This window comes from Alosa sapidissima, chromosome 15, assembly GCF_018492685.1.
Source record: "Alosa sapidissima isolate fAloSap1 chromosome 15, fAloSap1.pri, whole genome shotgun sequence".
In the NCBI taxonomy this organism is placed as follows: domain Eukaryota; kingdom Metazoa; phylum Chordata; class Actinopteri; order Clupeiformes; family Clupeidae; genus Alosa; species Alosa sapidissima.
Genome location: NC_055971.1, coordinates 2755435 through 2783200, shown reverse-complemented (window position 1 = coordinate 2783200; position 27766 = coordinate 2755435). Strand labels below are relative to the sequence as shown.

Here is a 27766-nt window from a genome sequence, read left to right as displayed (position 1 = left end):
CACAGACAGATTTCGAGGGTTTTGCATCTGAAATCTTTCATTTAAATTTAATTTCACTGTTAGCTATGCTGGAAGTCACACAAGTGCTAAATTCAGATACGTTGAGGGGGGTGGTGTGTCTTTTTTTCAAATCCGTTGAATTTCAGCATATCTAGCTTACTAGGAAACTGCAATCAGCTGAAAGTATTGCTTAAGTGCATGTTGGTGCAATGCTAGAAAATGAACCAGCCTCTTACATGAATGCGACATATAAATAGATGTTCCACAAGAGTTCTTAGCGTATCTCTGTAACTTCCCAAACCAGTTGGCAACAGGTAAGAGATTGATATCAATTTCACAACATTCCTTTGTATTATATGAAACAGTAATGGTAACATTAGATTCAATTTAAAATGACATGCCAATCCTTCTCATATAATTTGTTTGTCAGAAAATATGCAATAGACAAGCCTTTTAGGCCACACAAACAAATTTCTGGTGCTAAGTGGGAAGCTGAAATTCCCCAGTATTCTATTCAATACTCCCTACTGTATATCGTAATAGTAAGCCTATACCCACCACTAAATGGTTTCATCTTCAAAAATGTCCACAAAGATGTAATAGCAGCCAATCAAATTTCCACTTGCCTTCACTATAATTTTGCATTCATTTCGAAATGTATAGTGGTTATAAATATGAGTTTTCAGAAGAGTATTTTTTTATTTTCACCCGTATTGTTATCATTTGGCAAGACAAATACTCTTACCTATAAATGAAGATTGTTGTGCAGGATAAATCAGATGTTCACTAAAGAGTCATTACACAGTTTGCAATGCATCTAAAAAAAATAAAACTCATGGAAACGTTATTTTTCAAGTAATTATTTCAAAAAGTGAAACTTTCAAATGATCTAGATTGATTATACATTAAGTGAAATATTTCAAGCCTTTTTTGTTTAAATCTTGATTATTCTAATCTTGATGATTACAGTTTACAGCTCATGGAAATAAAAAAATCTAGTATCTCAAAATATTAGAATAGATAATTTATACAGATAATTATAATACAGATATGTCAACCTGAGAAGAGCTAATCAGCTAGTTAAGTCAAAATACCAACAATGGTTTTGTGAGCCTTTAATCTCTGTCTGGGCAGGGCAATGGACTTTTCCACTATATAATATTTTTTTGAGATGCACCCGTGCCTGATTAAAGAAGCCCTATGCAACAATTTGAGCAAAAATGACCTTAATTATGCAGGTTGAGAGTCGTTCTGATGGTTCTACAATACTTTTTGGGTCGTTTGGTGGGTGCTTCGTCTCCCCCTAGTGCTTCTCCGCGGAAAACCCCCTTGAGGATCAATAAAGTATCTATCTATCTATCTATCTATCTATCTATCTATCTATCTAAAACCGAATATGCAACTTTTGCCTGTTTTATTGTGAGCCCTGTATGTGTTTAGCTTGGTTTCTTGATGGCTAGCTCGCTAGCTAGTGGGGGTGTAGCCAAAGTCCTTTTAGGCAAGTCCCTTCACTCGGCGGCCATATACCAACGTTTTATGGGCACTCATCGGGCACAGTCTTTGGGTCGAACTGCCCCATGCATTTCTATGGTGTATTTTTTGAGTGCTATGTCTCCACATTAGAAAGTCTCTGGTTTAGCGTAGCAGTCACTTGCTACCGAAGCTGCAGGGGGAGCCATGTCGTGAAAAATGCGAGCCCATATCAGGCGAAAACCCAGAAACAGCGAAGGAATAACCAGACTTGCATAGGGCTTCTTTAACTGATTTATTTTTTTCATTTGGTAAGACTGTGCTATAAAAGCAGTTGTAGCATCTGAAGTGGTGCACAAACTGTAAGGTTATGCATATAACCACTCTTCGCTGAAGAAAAGAAAGAAAGATTAACAGAGTTTGGACTCAAAACAGAAAGAGGACTTGAGCAAAACATTGGAGGTTCAAGTTCCCATAGGTTTTGTTTACTCACATAGACTGGCGGCTGGTGGTATTTTTTTCTAGTGAAGCAGTTATGAAGCAGGCCCCCCTCCGAAACGAACATTCCGCCTAACACACCTTGAATGTAGGCTATGACATACGCATAGATTACGGGGGGGACGGGTGGGATATGTCCCCACCACTATTTATCATTTGAATTTTGTCCCCACCACTTCTAAAAATGTGCAAACCAATTGCGACCGAAAAAATCCCCACATACTGAAATCATCGAGTCTAATGCCTAGTCCACACGTACCAAACCGATCTTTTTTCCCTCCGTCTTCCCTGGAACCGTATCAAGAATATTTACGTCCAAACGGATCCATCTCAACACGACTCAACACGTTACTTCATACCCCAGGCCTATAGGTGGCACTGTGTCTTTATAGAAATTCACCAAAACTTGCAAAACGTGCGCTTTAAAAACAGACAGAATAGGCTACGGCGAAATGGCTAGTGCAAGGAAACCAGAATTGTTTGTGTGGACTGATGGTGAACTGTCAACTGTAGCCAACTGTAAAACTAATAAACTTTATTTTTTTACGGTTTGTGAAGGCTGCAGTCCCGTCCTTTATTTGGCTAACGCAGGTAGGCCTACTAATCACCTATACTTTCTTTGGTTGTAGGATAGTCCGTGATTCACATTAGTTTTGGCTATCACCGCAATTAGGCTACTAAACGCAAGGCTTACCCAAGTTCTAGGCTATTCTGTCGCCACATTTATAATATTGCTATAAAACCTTCGTTAGTAACAGTCAATACTTTTGCCTGCATCAAATCGTGCATTCGCATTCAGTGTGCTACCATCGGCTTAACGTGAGTTCTAAGCGTCTTTGTATGCTTATATCTGATTTCACTCGACTGTGAATGCATGTATATATGTTGTAAGACATGTAAAATAAATGAATGACACTGGCACTACGCACAAATTAATGTAGCCTAAACTTACACCGCACTTTCCTAATAACTTAAGTTCTCTCGCGTCACTGACAGCTAGAATGCATAAAAAAAACACCGGGAAAAACAGTGTTCAGTCCACCAAGTCATAAGCTATCGGCCCTGCAGCATCAGTTGTGATATTTATCTTAACGGAGTGTAATCGTAGGTAATGTCATGTATGAAAACTAGTATTGTTAGGCAATACTATAAGTGCAAGTCCAGGGCAGCTGAGGTGTGGCGATGACATCATCGATACGCAAGCAGGATGTGCGGTTTCGCTGTCTAAACGAACTCAAACGGGCTACGGTTTCAGATTTCTCCACTCTGGGACCAGGTTTCAGAAAAGTGCGGTTTCGGGCAGTGCGTTTACAGCAGAGGTGGGCAAACTGCTGCCCGCCCGCCAAGCACTTTCATCCGGCCTGCCGAGCATTTCATTTGGTTATCAGGCTGCTCGCTATTTTTTTCCTGCGATAGAGACGACGTTGGTTAGCTTTACGGCAAACTGCTTTTCACTCTCCTTAGAGAACGTTTACAATGTCAATGTAAAAACATCATGTTAAATAGAGATAACATCATGTTAAACTAAGTTAACTCTTAGTTATCTCCTTTGCAGCAGATCTAACGTGAACATTATGCGATCCATTTAATTGGGAACGCGTCTGCACTCACGAGAGGGAGAGAGAGCCGCAGGTTCCAGCTGGCTTGTCATTGTTGATAATTGATATTTCCTTCTTATAAGAAACTTTTAAAAGGAAATCATGAAGGCAACAGTAGTTCCCACTACTGACCATTTAAAAACTGTGAGAGGGCCCAGCCGTAGGTACAGCACTAGCCACAGCGGAGCAGGCAGAAGATCATTGAGAAATAAACGTGAATTAAAGCGACTGTCTTAAAGCAACAGTGCACAGTTTATACATGTGTTAAACAGCATAAAATTAGCAGTAGCCTATTTTTAAGCAAGTAATATTTTAAAATAAATATTTTTCATACTAAATTATAGTCTATAAAAATTTTTTTTTTTTTTTTTTTTATGTGTGTCGTGGGGGGGGGGGGGGGGGGGGGGGTTGTTGTGCGGCCCGCTGGCCAATTTTAAAACCCAATGTGGCCCTTGAGCCAAAAAGTTTGCCCACCCCTGGTTTACAGGATTCGTTTGGACACTCAGCCAAGACGAAGCAAAACCTCTGCGTTTAACCTAAAAAGCGTCTCCGTGTGGACAGGCCCTAAACCATGCGATAGGCGCGCACAATGACATCCTCACAGCATGCACACCTGCCTAGATATGTGTGGATCGAAGCGGTTAAGGTTTTTTAACATCCGCACCCACCCGACCCTCCAGTCATGTAATGCCTGCTAGAGTTGACTGTAGCTCGGAATGCAATCGTTGCCATAGTAGGCTATGCCAAAATCCAGCGATAAAACAAAGCATGAACTCATGAGCGTCGGTCTGCCCTATATGTATATCCTCTGATTGTAATGTTTACAGATAGGCTATCTAGGCGATTATAACATTTATTTTGTATTTGGCCTGTTATAAAATCATGTAGGCCTATTGAACAATTTAAACACATTGTGAACCCCAAAGTTGGAGACATGCATATAGACATTGCTGCAACTGGATTACTCTGGAAGGGCTGACATTTAAAACGAGACATTGAGAACTTTGAAAAAGCACTGGTAGTTTACTTACAAGACGATTTATACAGACAGTATCTTCACGAAGTTTAGCGTTTGCAGCCATCTTGAATTTAGTCACGATAAGTCGAGCAACGAGTAAGAATGAACAGGTATGATAAGGGATCAGATTCCAAAAATAATTCAGTGGAAATGCATGGATTCCAGTTGCTGCTACTGGAAAAATTACACCTGCTAAAATTACACCTTTGTGTTCGGTACGGTCTGCTGTTTATTCTGATATATGGTTTGTCATGTGTTGTGGGAAAGTTCGCGAAGCCAAGATGAATGGGTAGGGAGAAGGGTGCAGAAAATAGGCTATGATTAAATTAAAGTTAGGCTACTTTTCTCGCGAACCGTTTACCACAACAACTAACCACCAACATCGTTTAAAAGCTGAGAAAAAGCCTCGTTCGTGTGATGTCTGTGATGAATAGGCTACTTCGCAAGTAGTTCAGCAAATTTGGTGGGACAGAAATACCTTACAGAGCAGCAGATCAGGGCTGGCCATATCGGCTCTGATGTACATTGAGTTAAATGCATCACTTCACTACCCAACACGCAAACAAGAAAGAAAAGAAACCAATGAGCTTATGTCGCGATTTCCGATAGGCCTAGGCCTAGAGAAAAGACAGCTATTGGTAACCTAACAAGTAGGATTTGCTTTGCCTACTCTGCTGTTTGGTTGTCCCAAACTTTGAGACGACCTATACTCGCATTAACTGAATCTTATCAACCCGAACTGCGATGTTCCAAACAGAGTGACCGGATGCAATGCCTAATAATATCACTGCCTACGGCTGCTGTTTTCTTTTCATGACGAGCACTAGGCCTACGTTTGAATGATTTATGACTGAATGGAACGTTGCGTTTTTAAGCGCCAGAACTGCTTATCACGTCATGTGACAAAGTTTACACTAACCATCATCTTCTAATGTAGGCCTATCCTTATGTTGGGATGTCAATTCTCTTTGCCCTAGGCTATCATTTGTGCGTGAAGCATGTTTTAATTAACACAGTACACAAGCTATTTTTATTGTTGAATGATTTCATGAATGAATTGTACGCACAGGCTGGCGGCGCCACTGACCAAGGCCACAGTAGCCTGTGAACCTCTGATTTTCAAAGGGGAATCACGGCCAACGCAGGGGGCAACTCTTCTCTTCAATTTCCCTTCCAAATTACTTTTTATTGTCTGAAGACATCTATCGCAAGAATCTAACATTCTAAGCAACAGCAAAGCAAATGCAAGCTAACCAAAGTGCAGTCGGTTCTCCCGCCATGGTTTTGGAAATCACATACCTGCTACATCTGAAGGCCCACGCATAATAAGGCCTACGCCTAGGCACGCCCCTGTTGCACGTCACATTAATAGCTGATGCTGCCATAGGATGCTGCCTCCCCAAAATTCCGCATCATGTGAACAGATAAGCAGGCCTGCAAATTTTCACCTCGTTTTCAGACACACGTTGCGGCAAAAAGACGTCTCATTGTTTTTTTTTTGTCGGGTCGGGTCAGGTTCGGGTAGTTAATCAGTGCATATTGAGGGTCGAGTGGGTGCAGATTGACTCTCCTGACGGGTCGGGTGGGTGCGGATGGTAAAAAATCTTACCCGGCGCAACACTACTGTTGAGCATATTGTAATGCAGCGTTGAATGGATGAATAGCTTACATAAGGGTAGCCTACCCCGCACTTTTCAAAACACAATCAAGCTTATGGTTATTGTCCCCACCACTTCTAAAAACAAACTGACGCCCTTGGGCTATGATGACATTGAACTGTCTGCAATGGCATAAACAAAAGCTATGTTGTGCGATCAGTCAGAGAACTCAGAGTAATTTGTTGAGAAATCAAGACCTGTTTACCACCATCTCAAAGTACAGGCCACAAATGGCCAATATTCTAAGCTACTAATTATGCCCCAAAGCAATGTTAAATAAGCAAATTCAGTAGCCTATTTAGAGACACATTCTTGCCTCTGGGATACATTAAGAAATTATACCAGATACACTGAATAATCCTGGATTTTTTTCTGAATCAATCAGTGTCTATTTCGTTTTTAAATGGTAGTTGAAATTTAGCTTCAAGCAGATTGTTCTGAATTGTCTTTGAAAAAGTTGAGGATTTAAAATGGGAAGCCAAGACTTTATAACACATCCATACACATCAGTGAACTTACAGGACGGCTACGTTGAGAAGCTGCACTTTCTAATGCATAGTCTACATGGAACAAGTTTATCCTCACCGTAGCAGCCACAAACTGTGTTAATTTAACAGGACGTCTCTTGGTCTCCCCTATGCATTCACTCATAGGTCCTCATTTCAAAAAACTGTAAAGAATCCTGTAAGTTGCGGTCAACAATATCTATGTCAACGATGCTCATCGCCTGAAACTTCCGTCGAATCTATCTTGCTAGGACTTAGCGAGTCACTAACGTTAGCCAGAGCCTGTGGTGGGGAGACCGCTAGCAAGCTTTCCCCCCTTGCTGATGTTAGAAAACACAGAGCTACACACAATACTCCTAAATAAAACGTTCTCCCCTACACAGGAAAAAATCCAATGTACTTTACAAAATGAATGTAAAACAAACTATGTAAATGAGTTACCCAATTTATCTAAACTCTAGTAGTAAGGTCATTGAAGGCAACTGAAAAGTGATGGCAAGCTAATTGAGACAGTGATTGGCCAGAGTGTTGCGTCAAATTCAACGGCAGGAAGTGTGAAATTCTAGCCTGGCTAGCGCCACCACTTCTCAATGAGACGTGGTCTGGGAACCAAACGTTCATTTTCTCGTATTTGAAAAAAATGCCCAGATCCGTTTATTGGGTGCCACGGATGTCTATCAAATGCGTCTGTGCATAGCTCATCATCGTCTTGCTTTCCCCCCTGTTCTGTGATTGGTTCCCTATCTGAGACAAAAATTAGGGCGGTAGTTTCCAGGCTGCCTTAGCAGCGTGAATCAAATCGCGCGCAAGGCAGCATGGGAACACCCAGGCTAGTGAAATTCTGCCCAATCGGTCACTGCTTCACGGGTGGGACTTATCTGCCATAAGGATAAATTAAAACGGAAAAAATCCACGAGCTGCCTGGGGTTTTAGTCCTGTTGACAGCCCATAGAGCCCCATTGTGGACCCGGAAATGTTGAGTACACCAAAGTTTTATGATGAAAATATATAGTATGGGTTCCCAGCATGCAGAAACTGCCGGATGCTAATTTGCATATGTTGGGCAATTTGTGTAATTGAGCTAATTAGCATAAATTAGCATAATCACCTATATTGATCATATTATAAGAGCTGCTTGGCCAAAATGAACAATGTTAGTATGTTTTTAGGGGTTACTGGAGATGCTGAGTCCATATCAGACATTTTCAAGATTCAAAATCACTATTTAAACATGGTTTGGTCACGTTTTTACTCTCATTAAAGGAATTATCCGGAGTAAAATGCACTTTAGATCGATTTACGGATGATTGGGAGTACATACGTTGAGTTGACATCCAAATCATGTCATTCGGATGTGTTTTGAGAAAGTTCAATGTTACCGTTTTTAGTCAAAGCTCGTTAGCGTGGAAGTGAGAAGGGCATATTATTTCGCCGCTACAAAACGCTATTTTTATACCTCTTCTACAGTTCCAAACAACATTGCACTTACGTGGTAGTGAGTAGAGGGTCCCTAAAGCCAAACCGAAGTATCCCGAGGTCTTTATGTGGTCGGATAGAGAGTCCAGAATGAATTTCATCAAGCCAGTACCTTTCCGGAAATGTTGCCATCTTTGCTGCCATCTTTAGGGGAAAGTCCGTAGGAGTCGATTGCCAAGTGTGCTCTGGAAATTCAACTCAACGTATGTACTCCCAATTCAACTCAACGTATGTACTCCCAATCATCCGTAAATCGATCTAAAGTGCATTTTACTCCGGATAATTCCTTTAAGCTGATTTTGCTGAGTTTTTTGGTCCAATTTAGACAGATTTTTGGAGGATAGGGCTGTAGCGATATACAGTAGGGCTGTAACGATACACCAACCTATCAATTTGATTCGTATCGCGATTTTTGACCCACGGTTTGATACGAACCTCGATGGGGGGCTAGACATTTCAATACCCTACCTTAGAACACCAGAGGATTATAATATAATATATCTGTATTATCTTATATCCTGAATACTGAATGTCTGATATTTATGATAGCACACTTTATGCATATTAGCCTTTATAGCTTAGGCCTACTATTTCTATTACAACTCCACCACATTCAGCTGTCTGGTTGAAGCCTGGAAATATTGTAAACAAAGTAGCATAGTTGGCTAGCTTATCATAGTCTACTGATTGGACTGTTCAGTTTCCTCGTGTGTGTTTAAGGTAATACTGTTCTCCTTGGGACAAGCCCTTTTGGGAAACATTGGTATTGAGATGATCATTCAACTTGAATGCAAGAGCTTTAACAAATATGTGCAGCATTCTAATGATGCTAAGCAGATTTAATAGTGTAACGATTGATGAGACAGCGTTGTCTAATCAAAAGCTTTATTAAAGGTCGGGAGCAGGGACATAGGCACAGAACATAGCACACGCTAGGGAAGTCAAGAACACTCGCACCTAACACACATAGGGTTGGACGCAGCCACACCATACAGGCACAAGCACACACAATAACAACCCCAAAGTTCTCCCAGAATCCCCAGTGCGAAACATCGTGGGAATCTCAAGCACAGTCCAGCACACTGACACACAGCAGGTGGGGTGCACACACCGCAAGAGCCCTACTCACTCCGGGGAACCACAACCACCAGTGGCCCAATGCGGGCGTGCTGGCAGTCACCTGGTCATCGCCGCTCGTCCCCAGCTCCCTTCAGCGAACGCCCTCAGGTTGCACTTTCGCAGTGTGCACCACCACGACGTTCCTCCAACACCTGACGGGGCCTAGCCTCCACTGCCACAGACTCCCCGGCACTGAGCACCGTAACTGGCACCGCACCTCCAATGCTCCGCTCCGTCGTCTCACCAGTCCGGGCGGCAGACTCCAGCTCCATCGCAGCCGGACCACGCTGCGCTACAGCTACCGACGTTGGCGTCCCTCCTCTGCTGCCTTGTCACAGAGCTGTCCTCCGCTGCTCCCGGCCGCTCCACTCCACCACGGTCGCGCCAAGGTCTAGACCTTCTATCTGGCTCGTGCCATCGGATTTCACACAACCAACTTTTTTTTGTCCCCCTTATTTTTCTAAAGAGCGCCGGCGAACAGGCCAACTCGAATAGGCACCTGCACAGCATGGTGCCTCCCACACGCACCCAAAGGCTCCGCCAACCGTCCATCCTCAAGGCACCACCTCCTTGCCGCTCCACCTGCTCCGCAGCCAGGGCCACCGCCAACTCCAGCCTAAAGCCGCCCTACAGGGGCAGGGCCAAGGCCGCTTCCTCAGGCCACTCTCCCGGTCGCATGAAGTCCTTCTCCGCCGTGGCCACTGCATGGAGATCCTCTTCAGGCAAGCACTCCTCCCGTAGCCAGGCCCAGGCGACGGCTGGTCTCCTCCCGCGGCTTCTACTGAAGGCCTCTGTAAGCTTTTTAGTACCCCTTACAAGGGCTCTCTTCGGATCCTCTTGCTTGGGCCTCCACCTAGCGGTGAGCATGGACGGATTAGGCAAAAATAATTTGACCAATCATCGTAGTTTCACCGTGAAATTTCACCTACCACAACAGTCCCTCGCGCAGAATATTGAGCCAGATGGCACACTTACTTCTGCACCTTCTGCATGACACCAAAGACTGCCCTAACGTGTTCGTTCCTAGAAGGCTAACGTTAATGATCTGCTTACTTGCATCTCTCAACCTGGTGTTGCTAACCTACCTAGGCTATGAAAGTAAGTTAATTAAGGCCTACTTGGTTTACTGACATTTGAGTAGGCTATGCAACCCATTGGCAAACGTTTACCTGGATATGTCCTTTTAGCTTATGTCATGTTTGCTAGCTTGTGGGGTTAGTTTGAGTAGTGCTACCAAAATCATAGAAATGAATAAAATTGCAAGACATTTACCTCTTCTATGATCCAAGAATGATTTCATTCGAGTTGTTTTTTTTTAATTTATTTTAACTAATGACATAGAAGACATTCCCAATTGCATCCACATATCGTAATGCACTATGCAAAAAGTGATTTACACTCGTAGCCGAACACAGTGAGATGCAAGCCTTCACTCAGAAATGTAATTAGGCTACTCTCACGTCCTTAAAGGGGCAGGCAGTCAATTAGACGTACACCACCAATGTAATGACATTAAACAGAAGTGTAGTCAAATAGTTTCAATCAATATGAAATTACTAGATACTTACTTGGCTATTAGTAATTATGCAGGCCACAGACTATGAATTATTAAAAAGATATGAACTTAATATGAATTACAAAATATATGAATGTATTGAAACATATGACACGATGCCATCTCTTTAGGTGACAGTTCTACGAAAGGTTATACTGCTTTGTGAATTACCTCAGTCAAAGCATTTTCACAAATAAAGTAGGCCTACTTTGATTTTCTGTAATCCTTACTGTTTACCTTTGATTATCCTTTTTTAATAAGCATCAAGATTATCAGTGTGATTTTGGTCTTACTAACCTTAATTGCCCTAAATTAAAAAAAAAAAAAAAAATCGCAACTGTTTTTGCAATTTTCACTTCCTCCCGCAATTTCTCCACAAGAAACAGCTAAAAACACCGCAACTTCCATCCAGGCATTTTAGGTCGTAACAGTCTCAAAAAACCTTGAGAAATCCTGGAGGGACTGATTTTCTACCTATCCCTTACTGCCACTGGGAAAAAAAAAAAAAAAAAAATTCCCTACCGACCCATGGCCTCAACTGACAACCAACAGGAACCAAAACTTTTTTTTTTTATGCCTTATGAACTTTCGGGCCCCTGGGCCCAGATGTATTAAGGGCCCCCCACTAATTGTCACATATGTGGAAGGGGGGTTTGGGGGTCCTCCCTCAGAAATGTTTTAATTTGTTTGATGTGATTTCCTGTATTCTGGTGCATTTTGGGGATGGCCAATACTAAATTCAATCAGATTCATAGCCTATATATAATATGTGTTGATATTGAGGCAGTGATTTCATGCAAAGGCTTGGGCTTAAGGGCCCCCTGACCCCTTGGGCCCCTGGGACTGGGCCTGGTAGGCCCGTGCAGTAATCCATCCCTGGCGGTGAGGTCTCCCACTCCCGGCTCCTCCAGCACTGAAGACACTGTCTCCTACAGAACGCAACTTGCTCCTCCATGGAAAACGTGCCCATCTACAGGTGCTGCTTTGGAAACTCGCCCACCCTCGATTCAAGTCCTGTTGCTCCTCCTGATTTGTTAGATGTTATCAGCTGTAACTGCAAAGCTGGGTTAAAACTGTGTATACATGTATCTGGAAAGTGCAGCTGCAGGCCTGGCCTGTACTAATTATTGTTTCTGCAAAGGCAGTGATGTTACAAGGATACAAGGATACAGGGACTTACTATTGCAAGCAGAGTACTGTATGTATGATGTATGTGAGTGATGACAGTGAAGATGTGTGTGTGGGCGGGAGGGGAGTGGAGCAGTGACTGTGTGTGTGTGTGTGTGTGTAGTGTGTAGGTGGGGGCAGTGTGCTGTAAGTATGTAGAGGATGTGTGTTGGAGAAGATCCTGAAGACAATGTGCTGTGTATGTAGGGGGGGGGGGGGGGGGGGTGTGCAGCAAGTATGTAGAGGAGGCTTACTGTAGCAAGGAGTGTGTTGTATGTATGTGAAGTGATGACAGTGATGATGTAAGTGTGTGTGTTGGGGGTGGGGGTTGGGGGGGGGGCAGAAAGGCTAGGCAATCAAGGACATGGGTAGATGGAGCAGAAATCAAAAATAATAAATAAAAAGTTCTATGGAGATGTGCAAAAGTTGGAGAAAGTCAGATATGTGTGTGTGTGTGTGTGTGTGTGTTTTGACGTGTGATGAAATAAGAAAATAAATAAAAGGTCTGTAGCATAGGGAGAGGGATGTAAAAGTGCTAAAAGTCTTGTAGGTGTGTGTGTGCGTGTGTGTGTGTGTGGGTCATGAGTGCTGAGTAGTGAATGAGTGCAAAGTCAGTATAGTGTGAGTTCAGAGTTCGGATGGCCTGGGGATAAAAACTTCTCCTGAGTCTCTCAGTTCTGGCTTTGTGACTACATAGGCGTCTTCTTGATTTCAGCGGTAGGAATAATCCATTGTTAGGATGAGAAGAGTCCTTCAGAATCTTTTGGGCTCTTAGGAGTACTCTTCTGGAATAGATATCTTGTAGAGCAGGGAGTTCAGTTCTTATAGTACGTTCAGCTGAGCGCACTACTCTCTGCAGAGTACTACAATCTCTAACTGTGGAGTTCCCATACCAGGTGATGATGCTACCAGTTAGAACACTCTCAACCGCTGAAGTGTAGAAGGCCTTCATGATGGATGTAGAAACTTTGAATTTCCTTAGCTGACGAAGGAAGTAGAGTCGTTGTCTGGACTTTTTCAGAACATATTGAGTGTTAACAGTCCATGTTAAGTCTTCAGTAATGTGGACACCAAGGTATTTAAAACTTGTGACTCTCTCTACAGGTTGCCCGCTGATCATTAGTGGGGTGTAACTGTAGTTCTGCTGCTGCCTTCTGTAATCCACTACCATTTCCTTGGTTTTATTGATATTCAGTGTCAAGCTGTTAGATTGACACCACTGTGCCACCTCATCAACCTGATCCAAGTACAGCTGTTCATTGTTACATGTTGCAATATATTTACACAGCAAAAAGAGCAGAAGGACAGGGATGAAGAGTCTGGAGAAGATGACGACAGGACAACGGATGAGGACAGTGAAGAGTAGTAGAGGCTAGTTCTTCCCTTTGTTACTCAATTGTGAGTCACAGCAGCGGGCCAGTGAATAGCTATTTCCAAAATTATTGTGGAATTCAGAAATAACTTGAGGATCCAAATTATTCCTGAACACTGAACATTTTTATCCTCCGTCTAAAAAAATCTGTCTAAATCGCCCCCAAAAACTCAGCTTAATCAGCTTAATGAAAGTAAGAACGTTACCAAACCATGTTTAAATAGTGATTTGGAATCTTAAATGTCAGATATGGACTCAGCATCTCCTGTAACCCCTAAAAACATACTAACATTGTCCATTTTGGCCAAGCAGCTCCTATATAATATGATCAATATAGGTAATTATGCTCATTTATGCTAATTAGCTTAATTACACAAATTGCCCAACATTATGCAAATTAGCATCCGGCAGTTTCTGCATGCTGGGGACCCATACTATATATTTCTATCATAAAACTTTGGTGTACTCAACATTTCCGGATTCACCTTTCTGTCAACTGGACTATTTCACTCGATTTACATTGATTGATTTCAGGAAAAAAGCTTGTGTTAGTGACTGGATTTCTATTTCAAAGGAGTAAAATTGGGATCTCAAAAGTTACTTTTTCTATTAACTAATTACTTTTGATATACAGTAATTGGTAAAGTAATTCAATTACTTTTGAAAGAAGTAACTAGTAACTGTAACTAATTACTAATTTCCAATAACTTGACCAACACTGTTCACAAGTAAGGCAGGGTGGTAAATTGACTGTACATACAAACATGGAAACGGAGCCCAGCGTTGCAAGGATTGAAAGAGGTATGACATAAAAGATAAAAAAAGTGCTAAATGTCTCATTCTGCTGTCAAGGTTAAACCAAGGTTGAACCGAACAGTACAAGATGAGTGAACACACACATTTAAAGCAGGTGAGACATGCTCTGTTTCTTTCCCTCTCTCACACACACACACACTCACTAAAATTTGAACACAATTGTTAAACTGCACATAACCATCATCTACAAACTACTCAATCTCCCCTGTCAGCTTAATGGAAGTGCTGCAACACACTGCGCCAGAAATGAGGAACAACACAACAAATGCAGTGATGGAAAATGCAGTAAGAAGGTGCAGCAGGACGACACATGGAGCACTTTCCGTGAGAGCTTCCACCACAGTAGACCATGATGTTGGTATACCACGGCAACCCTACTGTCTGTCTGTCTACTGGGCTACAACATCTATCTCTCCAATGTTTTCACAGGCATAATTCGAGTGTGCACCCTGATGACACCAACACTAACACTGTTGTACGAAGGCTGTCGCCATCCGTCTGAGCCCTGGGCCCTGTTGGGTGACACAAACATGCCATTGTGGGACTGGACAATACTGTTTGTAGTTCTCATATATACTGTACTGCAGGGAACTCTCTACTATTTACCATTTGGCCCAGTAAGTCACTGAATAATTGAAGTCTGCTTAAGGTACACTGTGCAAGATTTTCGGGAAGAGCTCACAGATACATAGAAATTCTTAGAGTTGAAAAGGATGGCCAAACGATGTACAGTATATGGGATTAATGCAACACCAATACACAGAACAATGGTTCTCAATATTGTATGCTCTCTAATTATGTTAAATTAAATCAGACCCGGCGCCAGATTTAAAACGGTCAGGGTGCGACTGAAATGTGAAGAGAGAGCGTTGCCAAAAACCCAATACCTTAGGCATGCAGTGTACATTTTTATGTCTACAAGCAATTACCTGATGTAGTGCTATCACATAAACACACACACACACACACAGAGCGCTGCCAGTAGGCTACGCACAGGAACCGACAAAACCCAATGCTATTTGAACCTCTATGATAATTTTATCATAGTTCCAATACAATGCCACAAACGTAAAGGTCAATTTGCTATGGCAATGGTAAAATATATAGCTTAAACTGCACGTTTGCCCTCTCTGACTGAGCTGACCAAAAAAAAATATATAGGCCTAAAGCCTATATAATTTTTCCACGAAACTTGGCATGCATTGATCCTACCCTTGGAACATGATCCTATCCTTCAAATTTTGTGCAGTTTCAAACATATCAGCCAAAGATATCTGCGATTGCAATGCCTCGTTTTTGCTTTTTCATTTTTAACTAGGTGGTGCTATACCTCAAATGAGTGGATATAGGATGGGTTGACATGGCCCCTTGAGACCCAACATACAAAAAAAAGTTGATCATGCTAGACCTTACGGTTCTCGAGCTATTCAAAACGGTGTCTGGCCTACCCTTCTTTCGAGGGGCCCGGTGCGGCGGGTGGGCGACGGATCAAAACGAAAAACAATGGTTCTGTGTCATCCTTGTAAGGGCTACATGCCCACCAAGTTTCATGCAGCCCGGTCTTTTAGTATCCCGGGAATCGTTGACACAAATTTACTTCACCAGCACGGTAATAAGAAGCCTAGTGATAACAGTACAGTGCATTTTCATGCACTGTAATAAAGAGAATGTACTGCTGTAACCTTGGTTCTTTAAAGGAGAAAAACACTGTGCATGTATGTTTACATTTATCACAACCATGTGAAGTGTGCACAACACTATTTCTATATTTGAAATTGTGAATGTGTGTCCTCATTTAAAATAAGATAAGCAAAAATCACAAATCACAAGGACTATAATGTGTCTTTGTTTTGTAGGTAGAACTTGGTGGAAAGGGTAGCAATGGAAAGGTCTTGAAATACAATTGCAACAGTAAGTATTTAAGCCTAATAGGGGTGTAAAGATGAACCGATACGTATCGGTATCCATTTTTAACATGTAAGATACGGCTACATCGATACGTGAAGCCCCGTATCGGAATAAAACTCAAATGAACTGGTCGTTATATCGATTTACTTGTTACGAATCGGTTCACAACTTTTCTGCTCGCTCAGACTCTCATTTACGTTCCAAGCAGCGCGTTCATCCCACGTCCGGTTTTGAAACTATACGTGGCACGGAATTGTGGGTAATGCAGTTCGTTTTTGGCTACATTCATTGCCCAAAGTTGTCAAATGACCTCATTACCCATACATCTACTGCAACCTAGACACGTGACAACTCGCACTCGGTCGTTTGTTGTACAGTTTTTACTCTTTTGTTTTTCAAAATCCAGCGCGAAATTAAACACTAAACAGCAACGATAGTCTGTAGAGTATAGCCTTACGTTTGATGAAGGGATTTCCTTAATGTTAAATAATAATTTGGCCTTTGCTAAAACGATGCACAAATTATTAGCCAATTATTTTGTTCATATTCACTCAGACTATAGGTTTCTGCATTAGGTCTACCGTTGAAACAAAATAAACCCAGAGAGTTCATTGATATGTAGGCCTGTTTTATTCTTGTAGCCTATATGAGAAAAGGCCAAGAGTGTCTTAAGCACTGTTTTATTTTATTTCGGTATTGTCTTACCTCAACAAGGCTACAGCTCCATGAAAACAGTCAGATATAGGCTAACTATAAAATGTATAAAGTCTATAAAAAATATGTTGTATTTGGCTGCTGTGTTTGACTGAAATGTAGACTATTCTTTTTTTATTTCATTACATATTCATAATCATATTCACACATTTTTTTGCCTAATTGACAACCATGATAACTGATCATATAAAATTAATGTGCACCTTGAGCAAATGATAAAAAATCTTTCAGAATGCTTTCCATTCTTGAACTGCATCGAATCGCATCGAATCGTACTGAAACGTTTTTTATGAACATGTATCTTTTCTTGTATCGAATCGTGCCCATGTATCTAGATGCGAATCGTATCGTCTTTTACATGAGAGATTCACACCCCTAAAGCCTAATGACTCTCAAAGGAGAATTCAGACGATTTTTCACATAAATCTCTGTTTCTCGAGGTTACCAAGTAATGTCGGTATGAAAGGGAAAGGGGGGGGGGGGGGGGGGTCAGTGCTATCTACCTACCTACCTGATTTTAAAGATGCCCCCAGAGTGTAGCACTGTAGCTGCCTGGCTGCTCTAGCTGTCAGCTGCAGCAACTTGAGCTAGGTAGCACCGATTTTTTCATACCGACAGTACTCAGTAATCTTGAGAAACAGAGATCTATTTTCCTTTGTCCTGTTGTCCTTTAATAGATTAAAACTGATGTTTTTCAGACACACATTATTATATTTGGCTATTGAGGTTTGTATGATTGAATGTATTTTCAATTTTCTCCAACAGGTTTGCATGCATTTGTTGTGAGCTCAGCTGTCCTGGTGGGGATGTGGAGTGGTTGTGTGTTCCAGGCATGTCTGATCACAAACAGAATCTATTCTCTCATGTATGCCTGTTACGTGGTCTCTTTACTCATGGCTATAGTTGTATATCTGCACTCATGTAAACAGCAAACATCAAATGAAATTCACACGAAAACTGGTCAGTGAATTTTCTTTTTCAGCATCCCATTTAAGAAATGTTTTTATATTTTCATGAAACGTTTTTTTCTGTAGTCTTCTTTTTATTTTCTCACAGGACTGCTTCGAGAATTTTCTCTTGGTAAGGAGATTAGCCCTCGGATTGCTGGCATTGACATGAAACAGTTTTTCATGGTCAGGATTGGATTTATGGGATGGGTAAATTGGAGCATTATTGCACGATGACACATACAGAAATTACCTTGAATTTTATGTCATTCCTCATAATCTAATTAACCATTTTATCTTGTTACATGTGCAGGGAATAGTTATGATATGTTATCTATTGGCTGAGATTGAAAGAGACGGACTAGTTTCTCTCCCTATGCTTCTCGTGGTGATCTTTCAACTTCTTTACATAGTGGAGTTCTTTATAGACGAGGTTGGTAAATTGAAATAAACAAAGGCTTTGATTGCTTGTTTACCTTTTTCCTCTTAAAGTAATCTGCCTGAGTATTACAGGGTTGTGCACAATTCAAATTGCAACTCTGCTTCCTGTTTGCTACCTCAACTGAAATGCAAGTGAAACTTAAGAATTGAATTGGAATTTAAGAGCCAGTTTCAATTCAATTCTGGAATTTTGCACAAGCCTCAGCTGAGTAAAGGTACACATATCAAAATAGAGAAGTTCTCTTAGTTGTATCAGATCTTTGTCAAACATCTATACTTCCCTCCTTCACACATTGTTTGTTATAAGATGACATAGAAGGGATGAACAGTATTTTGCATTGTTCTCACGTAGAAGGTATACAAATTTGATTTGTCAAAAAGTCCTCATAGGCAAGTCTTTTCAAAAAGTCTTCATAGGCAGGTCTTGCCACTCAGGTAACATCTCCAGGCAGTTATTTCAGACTAACAAGCTAAAATAAGGCTAAAAAGACATCATTTTTAACTTGCTCACTGCGTATGCACCAACATTCGTGATAAGGGTTATTACCATTGTGATAGGGAAGTAAACAGAAGGCAACGCCAATCATGCCATTTCCATGGTTACATAACAGGAAGGAGGCAGGATATGTGTAGACAACTGCTTGTCGTTACAAACTGTCCCCACACATGTCTATGGGGGATTCTGTAAGTGATATGTCTCCTCAAGGCTGGGGAATAAAATGCCCCATTGTATCAGATACCTAGTGCCATTCACGCTTAGCTAGTATCGACACCTTATTCAAGAAAGCCAAGGTAAAAGAGGTTTTGCATTCTATGTCTGCTTAAAACGAGGATGTTGACAATGCATTAAAGACCATATTTTCATATTTTGTGTTGCATCTCACGCAGGCCTCAGTTTTGCCCACCAGGGAATTCACAAATGAGGGTATTGGCTTCCTCATGATCCACGGAGAATACATTTACCTTCCCTTTTGTTCAAGCATTCCTGCATTCTTCCTTTTCCATAGGCCTTTACAGATCAATCTCCCCACTGGCATTCTCATTTGTCTTCTCTATGGTACTTGTGTACATAACACCTTATCTACTTTATCCTTGGAATACAGCTATATCTGAAAATGTGCAAAATAGAAATGTTCATAATAGTTTTATTTCTATTATCTATATCTATTTATTTCTATATCTATTTCTAAATAGGTGTAGGTTTGGTCATTTATCATTTTTCCAATGAACAAAAGGGTCGTTTCCGGAAAGACCCCAGTGATCCTGCTATTTCAAGTAAATACTATACTATATGTGTATATATATATATATATATACCAATTTTGGTAGTATGCCATCTTTCATCATTTTATTATTTTATTCTGAATCAACTGTAGGTCTGAAAACTATTTCAAGTCCCACTGGGCAGAATCTGTTAGTGTCTGGCTGGTTTGGATGGGTTCGTCACCCAAACTATCTTGGTGATATTCTGATGACTTGGGCGTGGACTCTTCCTTGTGGTAAGATTTGTGGAGGGTTATATTGGTTACTCTCCTTTTTCACTTTACTTATATTTTGGTGCCAGTATTATTGTATAATTGGTTGGCCTTGCAATAAGTATTCATATGTATACATACATATGTTTATCCTTTCTACTTTTTAAATGTGGTTACTTTACACTGCTAAACTTTGGGGGCATGTTCATGATACCCATGTCAAGTCAAGTCAACTTTATTTATACTGTACAGTGAATTTCATACACAGAGGTCATTCAATTAGCTTTACATAAACATAGCCAAAAAGTAATAGCAGATAAAAGCATAGAAGTGCAACAGTCAAAAAATAGTTTAAAAAAAATAAAGATCATAAAAAAAGAAAACATAAAACACACAAGGTAAAATAATGTAAAAATAAAGAATAATTAACAAGGAAACATAAAAGACACAAGATGGAATAATTAAGACAGATACAGAACTCAATGCAGTTAGTAGAAGGCATCTGAGAACAGTTCTTGATTTAAAACAGGGCTACAGAGCTGAAAAGCATAGCAGCTAAAACCTGCTTCACCATGGTTAGTTCTAACAGCAGGTTTTACGAACAGGTTTTTCTCCCGAGACTTGAGAGGTCTAGAGGTGTGTACTGCTGAAGCATGTCTGATTGGTATTTAGGTCCTGCTCCATTTGCTGATTTATAAACCAGCAGTACTGGAGTACTGCTAGTTCTTTTAGTTTTTGTGAGAACCCTTGCTGCTGCATTTTGCATCACCTCCCCCAAATAGCCTATACCCGGATAGCAAGAGACCAAGTGTTCAGTTATACTCCATATATTATTTTATTAACTTTTCTTAATATTCATGAGTCATGACAAGTTAAATGTAAAGAGATGGTGGTCCAACGGCGGACCACAAGTGGCACGCCACCGGCGGCATACCACCAGCGGTCCTCTATCTGATTTTAGCGCCAAGTTGCTGTGATAAATGGTTTCGCGAGAAAATTATCATTGAATTTACATGACATTTTATCATATTTCTGAAAATATCTCTGTAAAATAAGCAGTTCCCCAGAAATCTGGTTTCGAAATTGCAACAAATTGCTGCATGGTTTCCAACTTTAGGCCAAAATTATAACGTAGCCTATTCTAAAGTAAACTATTTCTACATACATTAACCATAGAGTATCCCACCACAATGGTTCCTATAATTTGGCAGATTTCAGACTACCCCACTTATGACAGCATGTTTCTTCAATCTCCTTCACTGACGCATATGGAAAAGGTTTAAGCCTAACGTCCCAAAACGTCCCATTGCTCCTCATAACCATCATCCCGAAGTTTTTTCTTTCGGAGCACGGGCATAACGCACTGTAGCCTACCTCATAATAGGCTCGAGATATAATTCAAAAGGGGACAGATAGGCCCTAGCTACTGCACTTAAAACTTAAAAAGATTGAACGAACCTTCCCAAACTTTAAAAATTGCGGTCAGTGGCTGGCATCGGGTGAACGAAACTTTCTGAAGTTGAATAGGCTATCAAAAACTATTTGCGCACCTCCATGTCACAGGAGAGACTATAGTGGGCTCCAGTGGCGCAAAAAGTGGGTATGCGCTATATGCGGTGCATAGGGGCGCAGCACCGTGGGGGCGCCAAAGCGATGGTAAAAAATAATAATAATATATTTGGTATATTCTATATGTAGCTACTGTTCTGCATTTCCTCAATGTTAAATAACATTTTAGAGGACTAACAGGCTAGAGTAAGGCGCCCTATCTCATAAGATTCCATCATAGAATTTTGACATAGAAAAGGGAGTGGGGGCACCGTGAGCGCTGAGTGAGCAGGTACGAGTAGTGAGTTTTCGTCTATGGAAAAAGATGGATACAGCAAAAAAGGGGCTGAACATAGAAAAAGAAAGAGGGAAAATGAGATGGCATGTCAAGGGATGCGACAGTAGTTAAATAAGTGGATGGTGAAAAGCAACAGGTAGGATTTAAAGTGTGACGTCTGAGCTTGGAGGCTTGCAAATATTCATGTTAACAGACTAACTAGCGTTTGCTAAGCATATGCCGATTGAAACATAACCTATTCCATTAAGATAGAGGTGGCTTCCATGTTCATACTGAACTTTTAATGGCAAACTGCAAACAGAAATGTCACGCTAGCAACAACTCATTACATGTTTCCATTTCCTAACAATCCTAGTATAATAGCTTAATATTGTGCTGATAATGTGGCAAATAAGGCTAGAGTTGGATCAGCCTTATCCTTTGTGAGCAACAGCTGGCTGTCTCTTAAAGTGACAATGCACCATTTAACAATACTTCAAGTTCAAATTGGCAGAATTTCTTAAAAAATAATATTGGCCTTTTGTTTTACTTTAGTTGTTTTGTTTTTTTTTTGGGGGGGGTGCCAATTTGTTGTTGCATACCCCTCAAAAAATGGGTAGCTGCGCCCCTGGTGGGCTCGCCCTTCTATGAAGACATTAGGTTACCTGCAAGCTGGTATGATTTTATGGCTGAGTTTGCGGCAAAGTAAGGAAAGAGTCAGGATATGGCGAGTCAATGTCATTTATTTGTCCAATGTTAGCCTATACAGACCAGTTTCCATAGTGCACATCTTATCAATAGCCTAGTTTGAATGTCGAGTGTGTTTCTGCTCATTGACACATAACGTTCAGCACAATAATTCAAGCCCAATTAATTCTCCCTGTTAAAGTGCTTTGTTACACTAGTTTGGTTTCGTGATGTAGCCTAAACGGCCTATAGTCAAATAGCCTATGTGACTCAGCTAATGTTATAGGCTATACAATTTCCCCTCTTAAAGACAAGCTGGTGTAGCCTACTATTAAAATGCACCAACAGGTAAAGTAGGCTATCGCATGACTTCATGCACGTAAGTGAAAATAGCCTCGCACCCGTCGAGTTCGCACGGCCCTGCAGCTCTTCCTAAGACAGCGGGAAATAAAGTTCAAATATGTGATAAACCCGGAAAAAGTTGTCAGGTAGCCAATGTTTCGGTTCCGGTGGTTATTTGTGAAATTGTGCAAACGACAGCCTTTTCTGGCGAGGGAGGGTCACGTCTTTTTTGACTAACGCTCCCAAAAATAAATAACAAACAGTCCCTAAATTGCTAATAAATCCAGTTAGCATCATTAGCATGCTGCACAAATTTGTTTAAAACTGTTGCATTCAAGTAGCCTGACATAGTCTTTCTCAATTCTAGTCAGAATATGAGTCTGATACTGCTCCATTGGGACGTAATTATGGGGCGTGTTTCAACCGATACAGGTGGGGAATGCCTCTGCACTCAACTGGATAGACCTAACCAATCAGGGGGTCGTTTCTTTTGCTAACTTGCGTCGCAACCTTGGTAGTTCGCTCCATCGTTCTTGGATTTGGTGTTTCTAGAAAGGGTAGTTCGAACTCTCAATCGCAAACAAGGACGCAAAGTTTGGTCGTTTGAACTACTGCCCCTAGGCAGTCGCACTTGTGTCGTTCCTGGGAAGTTCCTGTTGGTATCCGGAGCGCCTAACCAAAAATCACAACCGCCTAACCAAAAATAACGAAGTGGATGTTTATCTCGTGACTCAATGATTGATCTATCCTGTAGCTTTATTTTGATTAAGTGACTGACTCCCCTACTTGGCTCATTCTTGCTATTTATGTTAATTCGAGTATTGCCTTGCTTTTTGATAAGCTAGTATTATAATCTTCACAGACTCTTAAAATCAGCACAGTGATAAATGATGTAGTGGCTAAAGCAGGTGACTTGTTATCCCAGCGTTGTAGGTTTGATTTTCTTATGATGTGAGATTTGCTTCTCGCTACCTGCAGGTGAACTAGTGTAACACGTAAATTCAATTGTTTTTGACTGATGTCTTGTACTTATGGTCTCTCGATGTAGAGTAACTATATACATTAATATGTATGGTCAAAACCTATTGTTGTGTCTCGTAGGCCTACTCTTACTCAGAGGTGAAAAGAAGAGATAGGATGCGAACTCCGGCTGAACGCGTAGTGCACTGACGCGCTGCCGTTAAACCACGAGACAATTAAAAACATATGCGATACCCAGACATTTGTCCAGGCTATATATTTTTTTCACAAGTCGAGACTAAAGTTCACATGATATTTCAACATTATTCTCGAAATTTCAAGTTTAAATTCGACTTGTCGAGTTTAATCGTCATGGCAAAAATATTTTTTTCTTTATGTGTGACCCTAATACTCCATCGTGCAAAAGGGCCTGTCCAAAGGATAAAATGTATTACCTTGAAACTTAAACACACGTGGTGAGACTGAACAGTCCAACCAGTAGATTATGATAAACTAGCCAACTAGGCTACTTTGTTTACAATATGTCCAGGCTTCAACCAGTGCTGCTGACAGCTGAAGCAGCAAGAGACATAAAGGGGTAGAGCTGAAGCCTAATTGTAATTGTAACACTACCTAGGTTATACTATCTGCATAATGTGTGCTGCCATGAATAAATGATCAGAAATTCAGATTGTTTTCTGTTTTCAGAAGTAGATTTCAGTATATATCAATATCATATTGATATAATATATTAATATCAGTCAGTCAATTATAATATTGTATATTTGACTGAAAGAGAACTGCATCCTAGTATTCTCCATTCCATCATAAAATAAATAAATGATGAGATATCAACAACTCAACATTTCAGTGATCAGCCAAGGTTTTTGGTCTTCCATCTCCACCTCCAGGCTTCATCCTCACCTCTTTTCATGAAAAGATTATGTGCATTGGTTTTGATTATTTTACATTTTGATGTGTCCCTTAGGATTTTCAAGTGTTTTACCTTACATACCAGCTGTCCTCTGCACAAACATTCTGAGAGAGAGAGCCAATGAAATTGAGGAGGCATGTCAAGAAAAACATGGTGAAGCATGGCAGGAGTACTGTCGGTGTGTGCCATACCAACTGCTTCCTTACATATACTGAAGATATTTTATTGTTAAAAATAGTCATGCCTGAATATTTGATGGGCCCCTTGCCAACGTCAGGTGTGTTCAAATTTGCAGCACTTTTAGTTTGGTAGTGGTCAAGCTTTCTGTAAACTTTAAAGCTTTCTGCCCTTTGCTCTCCATTTCTTCCATGTGTTGCTATTGGCAAACTCAACTAAAATGTCAAGGTCCAAATTCCTGACAAGCTGACAATAAATTATCATGAGTGATAATGTACAGTGTCGTTCTTTCATTTTTAATTCTTGCCATCTGTCAAAATGATCCTTCTTCACCGTTTGTTACTGACAGCCAAAAAATAATGCAGGACCTTAAAGGATAATTCCGGTATTTAGCACTTTGAGTCCCTTTTCTGGTTTGTTTTGGATGAACTAGTGGTGGACACCAAAATTTTGATGATTGGTCCTGTCTCGACTTTTCTGACTCGTTTTGAATCGCCTTTACTGCTTCAGAGTGGCTGCCTACGGGCATGCACAAACATGTCCTTAAAACAACCCTTAACAACCAGCATAAATTGCCATGGCAGCATACCTCGGTTAAAACCTATCCACCTTTTGTAGTACGGGTTAATCGGGAAGTTACGCCACACGTGATCAAGTTACTCTCGAAGTTACCCAGATAAGCCAGTAACCCCGCTTCGTAGTACAGGCCCCAGAAGTATTCTTTGTTTACCAAACCAAACCAGTGCCTATTTATCGCTAAGTAAAATAAAACCCCAGCTGTGCAGTTTGCACCTCAGAAACGTACCTGGTGGTATGTTTGGCTGGGTCTGTGAAAAAGTTCCCAGGGGAACATTTCGCTAATGAGACCGGGGCCTCATGTACAAAGACTTGCGTGGATTTCATACTAAAACATTGCGTACGTGCAAACCGGAAAAGTAGCGTACGCACAAAAAAATCATGATGTATGAAACTGTGCGTACGCAGCATTCCACACAGCTTTTCTTTGTACATCCCAATTAACATGAAATTAAGCGCACATGCACAAGCATTACACTCCACCCTCTCTCATCCCTCAATCACACTCATTTTAATATGCTAACTAGAAGGCTAACTAACAAGAGCGTAGACCTCTGCGAAAACAAAACGGCCTATCCCGCAATATTAATAACAATGAAAACTCATTTGTAGATCCATTCATACTCGAACCTGCTCCAAAGTGTACAGTAATAACTGAAATTATCAAATTAACTCATTGAGTGCCAAAAACGTAATATTACATTTTCAATTCAAATACAATTGTTTATTTGTCACATTCAGTATACAGGTAGCCTATAAATGCAGTGAAATGCTTGTTCCACTGACTCCAAGACTGTGCAAAGGATATATATATATATATATATCTATATAAAGGGAGAAGAATAAAGAAAGAAAAGTGCAAAGTGTTTAGGCTATGCTCCTGCTACAATCCTCATTTAGAATCCTGATAGCCTGGGGGTAAAAACGTTTCCGCATTCTCTCCGTGTTGGACTTCAGGCAGCGGTAACGTTTCCCAGACTGTAGGATAGAGAAGAGGCAGTTGTTGGGGTGACTGGGATCCCTGATAATTTTCCTTGTTCTCGACTGACATCTCCTTATGTAAATTTCCTGTAGGTTGGGTAGGGCACTTCTGGTGGTACGTTCAGCTGATCTCACTACTCTCTTCAGAGCTTTACGGTCTAGCTCAGTGCTATTTCCATACCAAGCTGTTATACTCCCAGTGATAACACCTTCAATGGTGGTTCTGTAAAAGTTATTCAGTAGTTGTTGAGGTAGCTTAAAGTACTTGAGGCGTCTGAGGTGGAAAAGATGCTGATGACCCTTTTTCACCTGAGAATTAATGTGCTTGTCAGGTCTTCAGTAATATGGACTCCAAGATATTTAAAACTCTCTACCCTTTCCACTTGAGAGTCATTGATCATAAGTGGTTGATACATCTTATGCTGATTACGCCTAAAATCTATAAACATCTCCTTGGTCTTCGTAACATTCAGGAGGAGGTTGTTTTCCTGGCACCAGTTAGATAACATGTCTACTTCACTCAAGTAAGCCTGCTCATTGTTCTTTTAAATGAGGCTGCTGTACTGCTGTGTCATCAGCAAACTTGATAATGATGTTAGAATCATGTACTGCTGTACAATCATATGTGTAGAGGGAATACAACAATGGACAGGCGCGCGGGAACCTATTTTTGACCAGGGGTGCTGAATAACAAAAATAATGGATGTCCGACGATTCCTCCCCCCCCCGGACATGTTTCGGATTTTGACTGCTAAACAGCCTACGTCATTTTAGTGTGGTGTGCGGGTGATAGCGAGAAGTTTTAGAAAAGTCCTGGGCAGCCAGAAATTCCAATGTTCCGCGACAGCACTCCGAGTCCACTGCACCCACCCTAACCCCACAGAAGCGCACTTGACATCAATAGCCTATTTCAGTATAGCTAAGGAAAATTACTTTTCTGATCGTCAAAACCACACCAGAGATGTTAGGTAAGGGATAATGCCCGACGAGGTGTCCATTATCAGAAATAAATGGACGACGCGGAGGCCTGAACTGACGCGAAGCGGAGGACGGTTGCTTTTGCGAAGTCCATTTATTTCTGATAATGGACGAATCGAAGGGCATTATCCTGTTTATACCATGGTCACTTACGAAATAAATTAATATGAAATCAATTATTAATACTAAATGAGTTTTAGAGTTAAAATCGTTCGTTTTTTCAGCTGTTTTTGCAATGCTGTGGAATGTTGATAAGTCACAGAGCGGACTAACTCAGGCATTGTCAAGCAACGTCATAATAATTTTATAGGTGTAGTAGGCCTATATCACTTTTTAAATGACACCCTTTTCAACCTAGACCATGGTATAAGCTTTAAATATAGGCTAATAATCAGGCTGCAATGATCTCGCAAATAATTTCTTAATAGCCTAAAGTGTGTCGTCTCCACAGCAAGTATGTGTCCTAATAATTTCTATCTTAGTGACTAGGATAGTGAAATGATTTCACTAGCTATACATTTATTAGTTTCTTTCAGCTTATCCATGCTTTTTTTGAACGTGTAAATCG

General features: G+C 40.9%; 1 protein-coding gene across 2 annotated transcripts; it reads left to right on the top strand.

The window, feature by feature from the left end:
• Positions 1–264: 264 nt before the first annotated feature.
• Positions 265–24940, top strand: si:ch1073-429i10.1 (delta(14)-sterol reductase TM7SF2). 2 transcript variants are annotated; one of them, XM_042063241.1, is made up of 12 exons: positions 265–314; positions 14290–14347; positions 14466–14577; positions 14683–14870; positions 16110–16164; positions 17641–17835; positions 17932–18032; positions 18136–18255; positions 19152–19320; positions 19458–19538; positions 19640–19762; positions 24541–24940. In XM_042063241.1, the coding sequence occupies exons 2-12, from the start codon at positions 14321–14323 to the stop codon at positions 24699–24701; spliced, it is 1332 nt and encodes a 443-aa protein (XP_041919175.1). In that variant the 5' UTR covers positions 265–314; positions 14290–14320; the 3' UTR covers positions 24702–24940. The 2 variants fall into 2 exon arrangements, with proteins under 2 accessions (XP_041919175.1, XP_041919176.1); XM_042063242.1 differs by lacking the exon at positions 265–314 and adding an exon at positions 2529–2559.
• The last annotated feature ends 2826 nt before the right edge of the window (positions 24941–27766 follow it).

Bases quoted from the DNA above. Each gene is read 5' to 3' on its own strand.
- si:ch1073-429i10.1 (XM_042063241.1), top strand. From the start codon at position 14,321: ATGAGTGAACACACACATTTAAAGCAG. The intron at 14,578-14,682 runs GTGAGAGCTTCC...ATGTTTTCACAG, and splicing joins CGACACATGGAGCACTTTCC to GCATAATTCGAGTGTGCACC. The intron at 19,321-19,457 runs GTACTTGTGTAC...ATTTCTAAATAG, and splicing joins TCTCATTTGTCTTCTCTATG to GTGTAGGTTTGGTCATTTAT.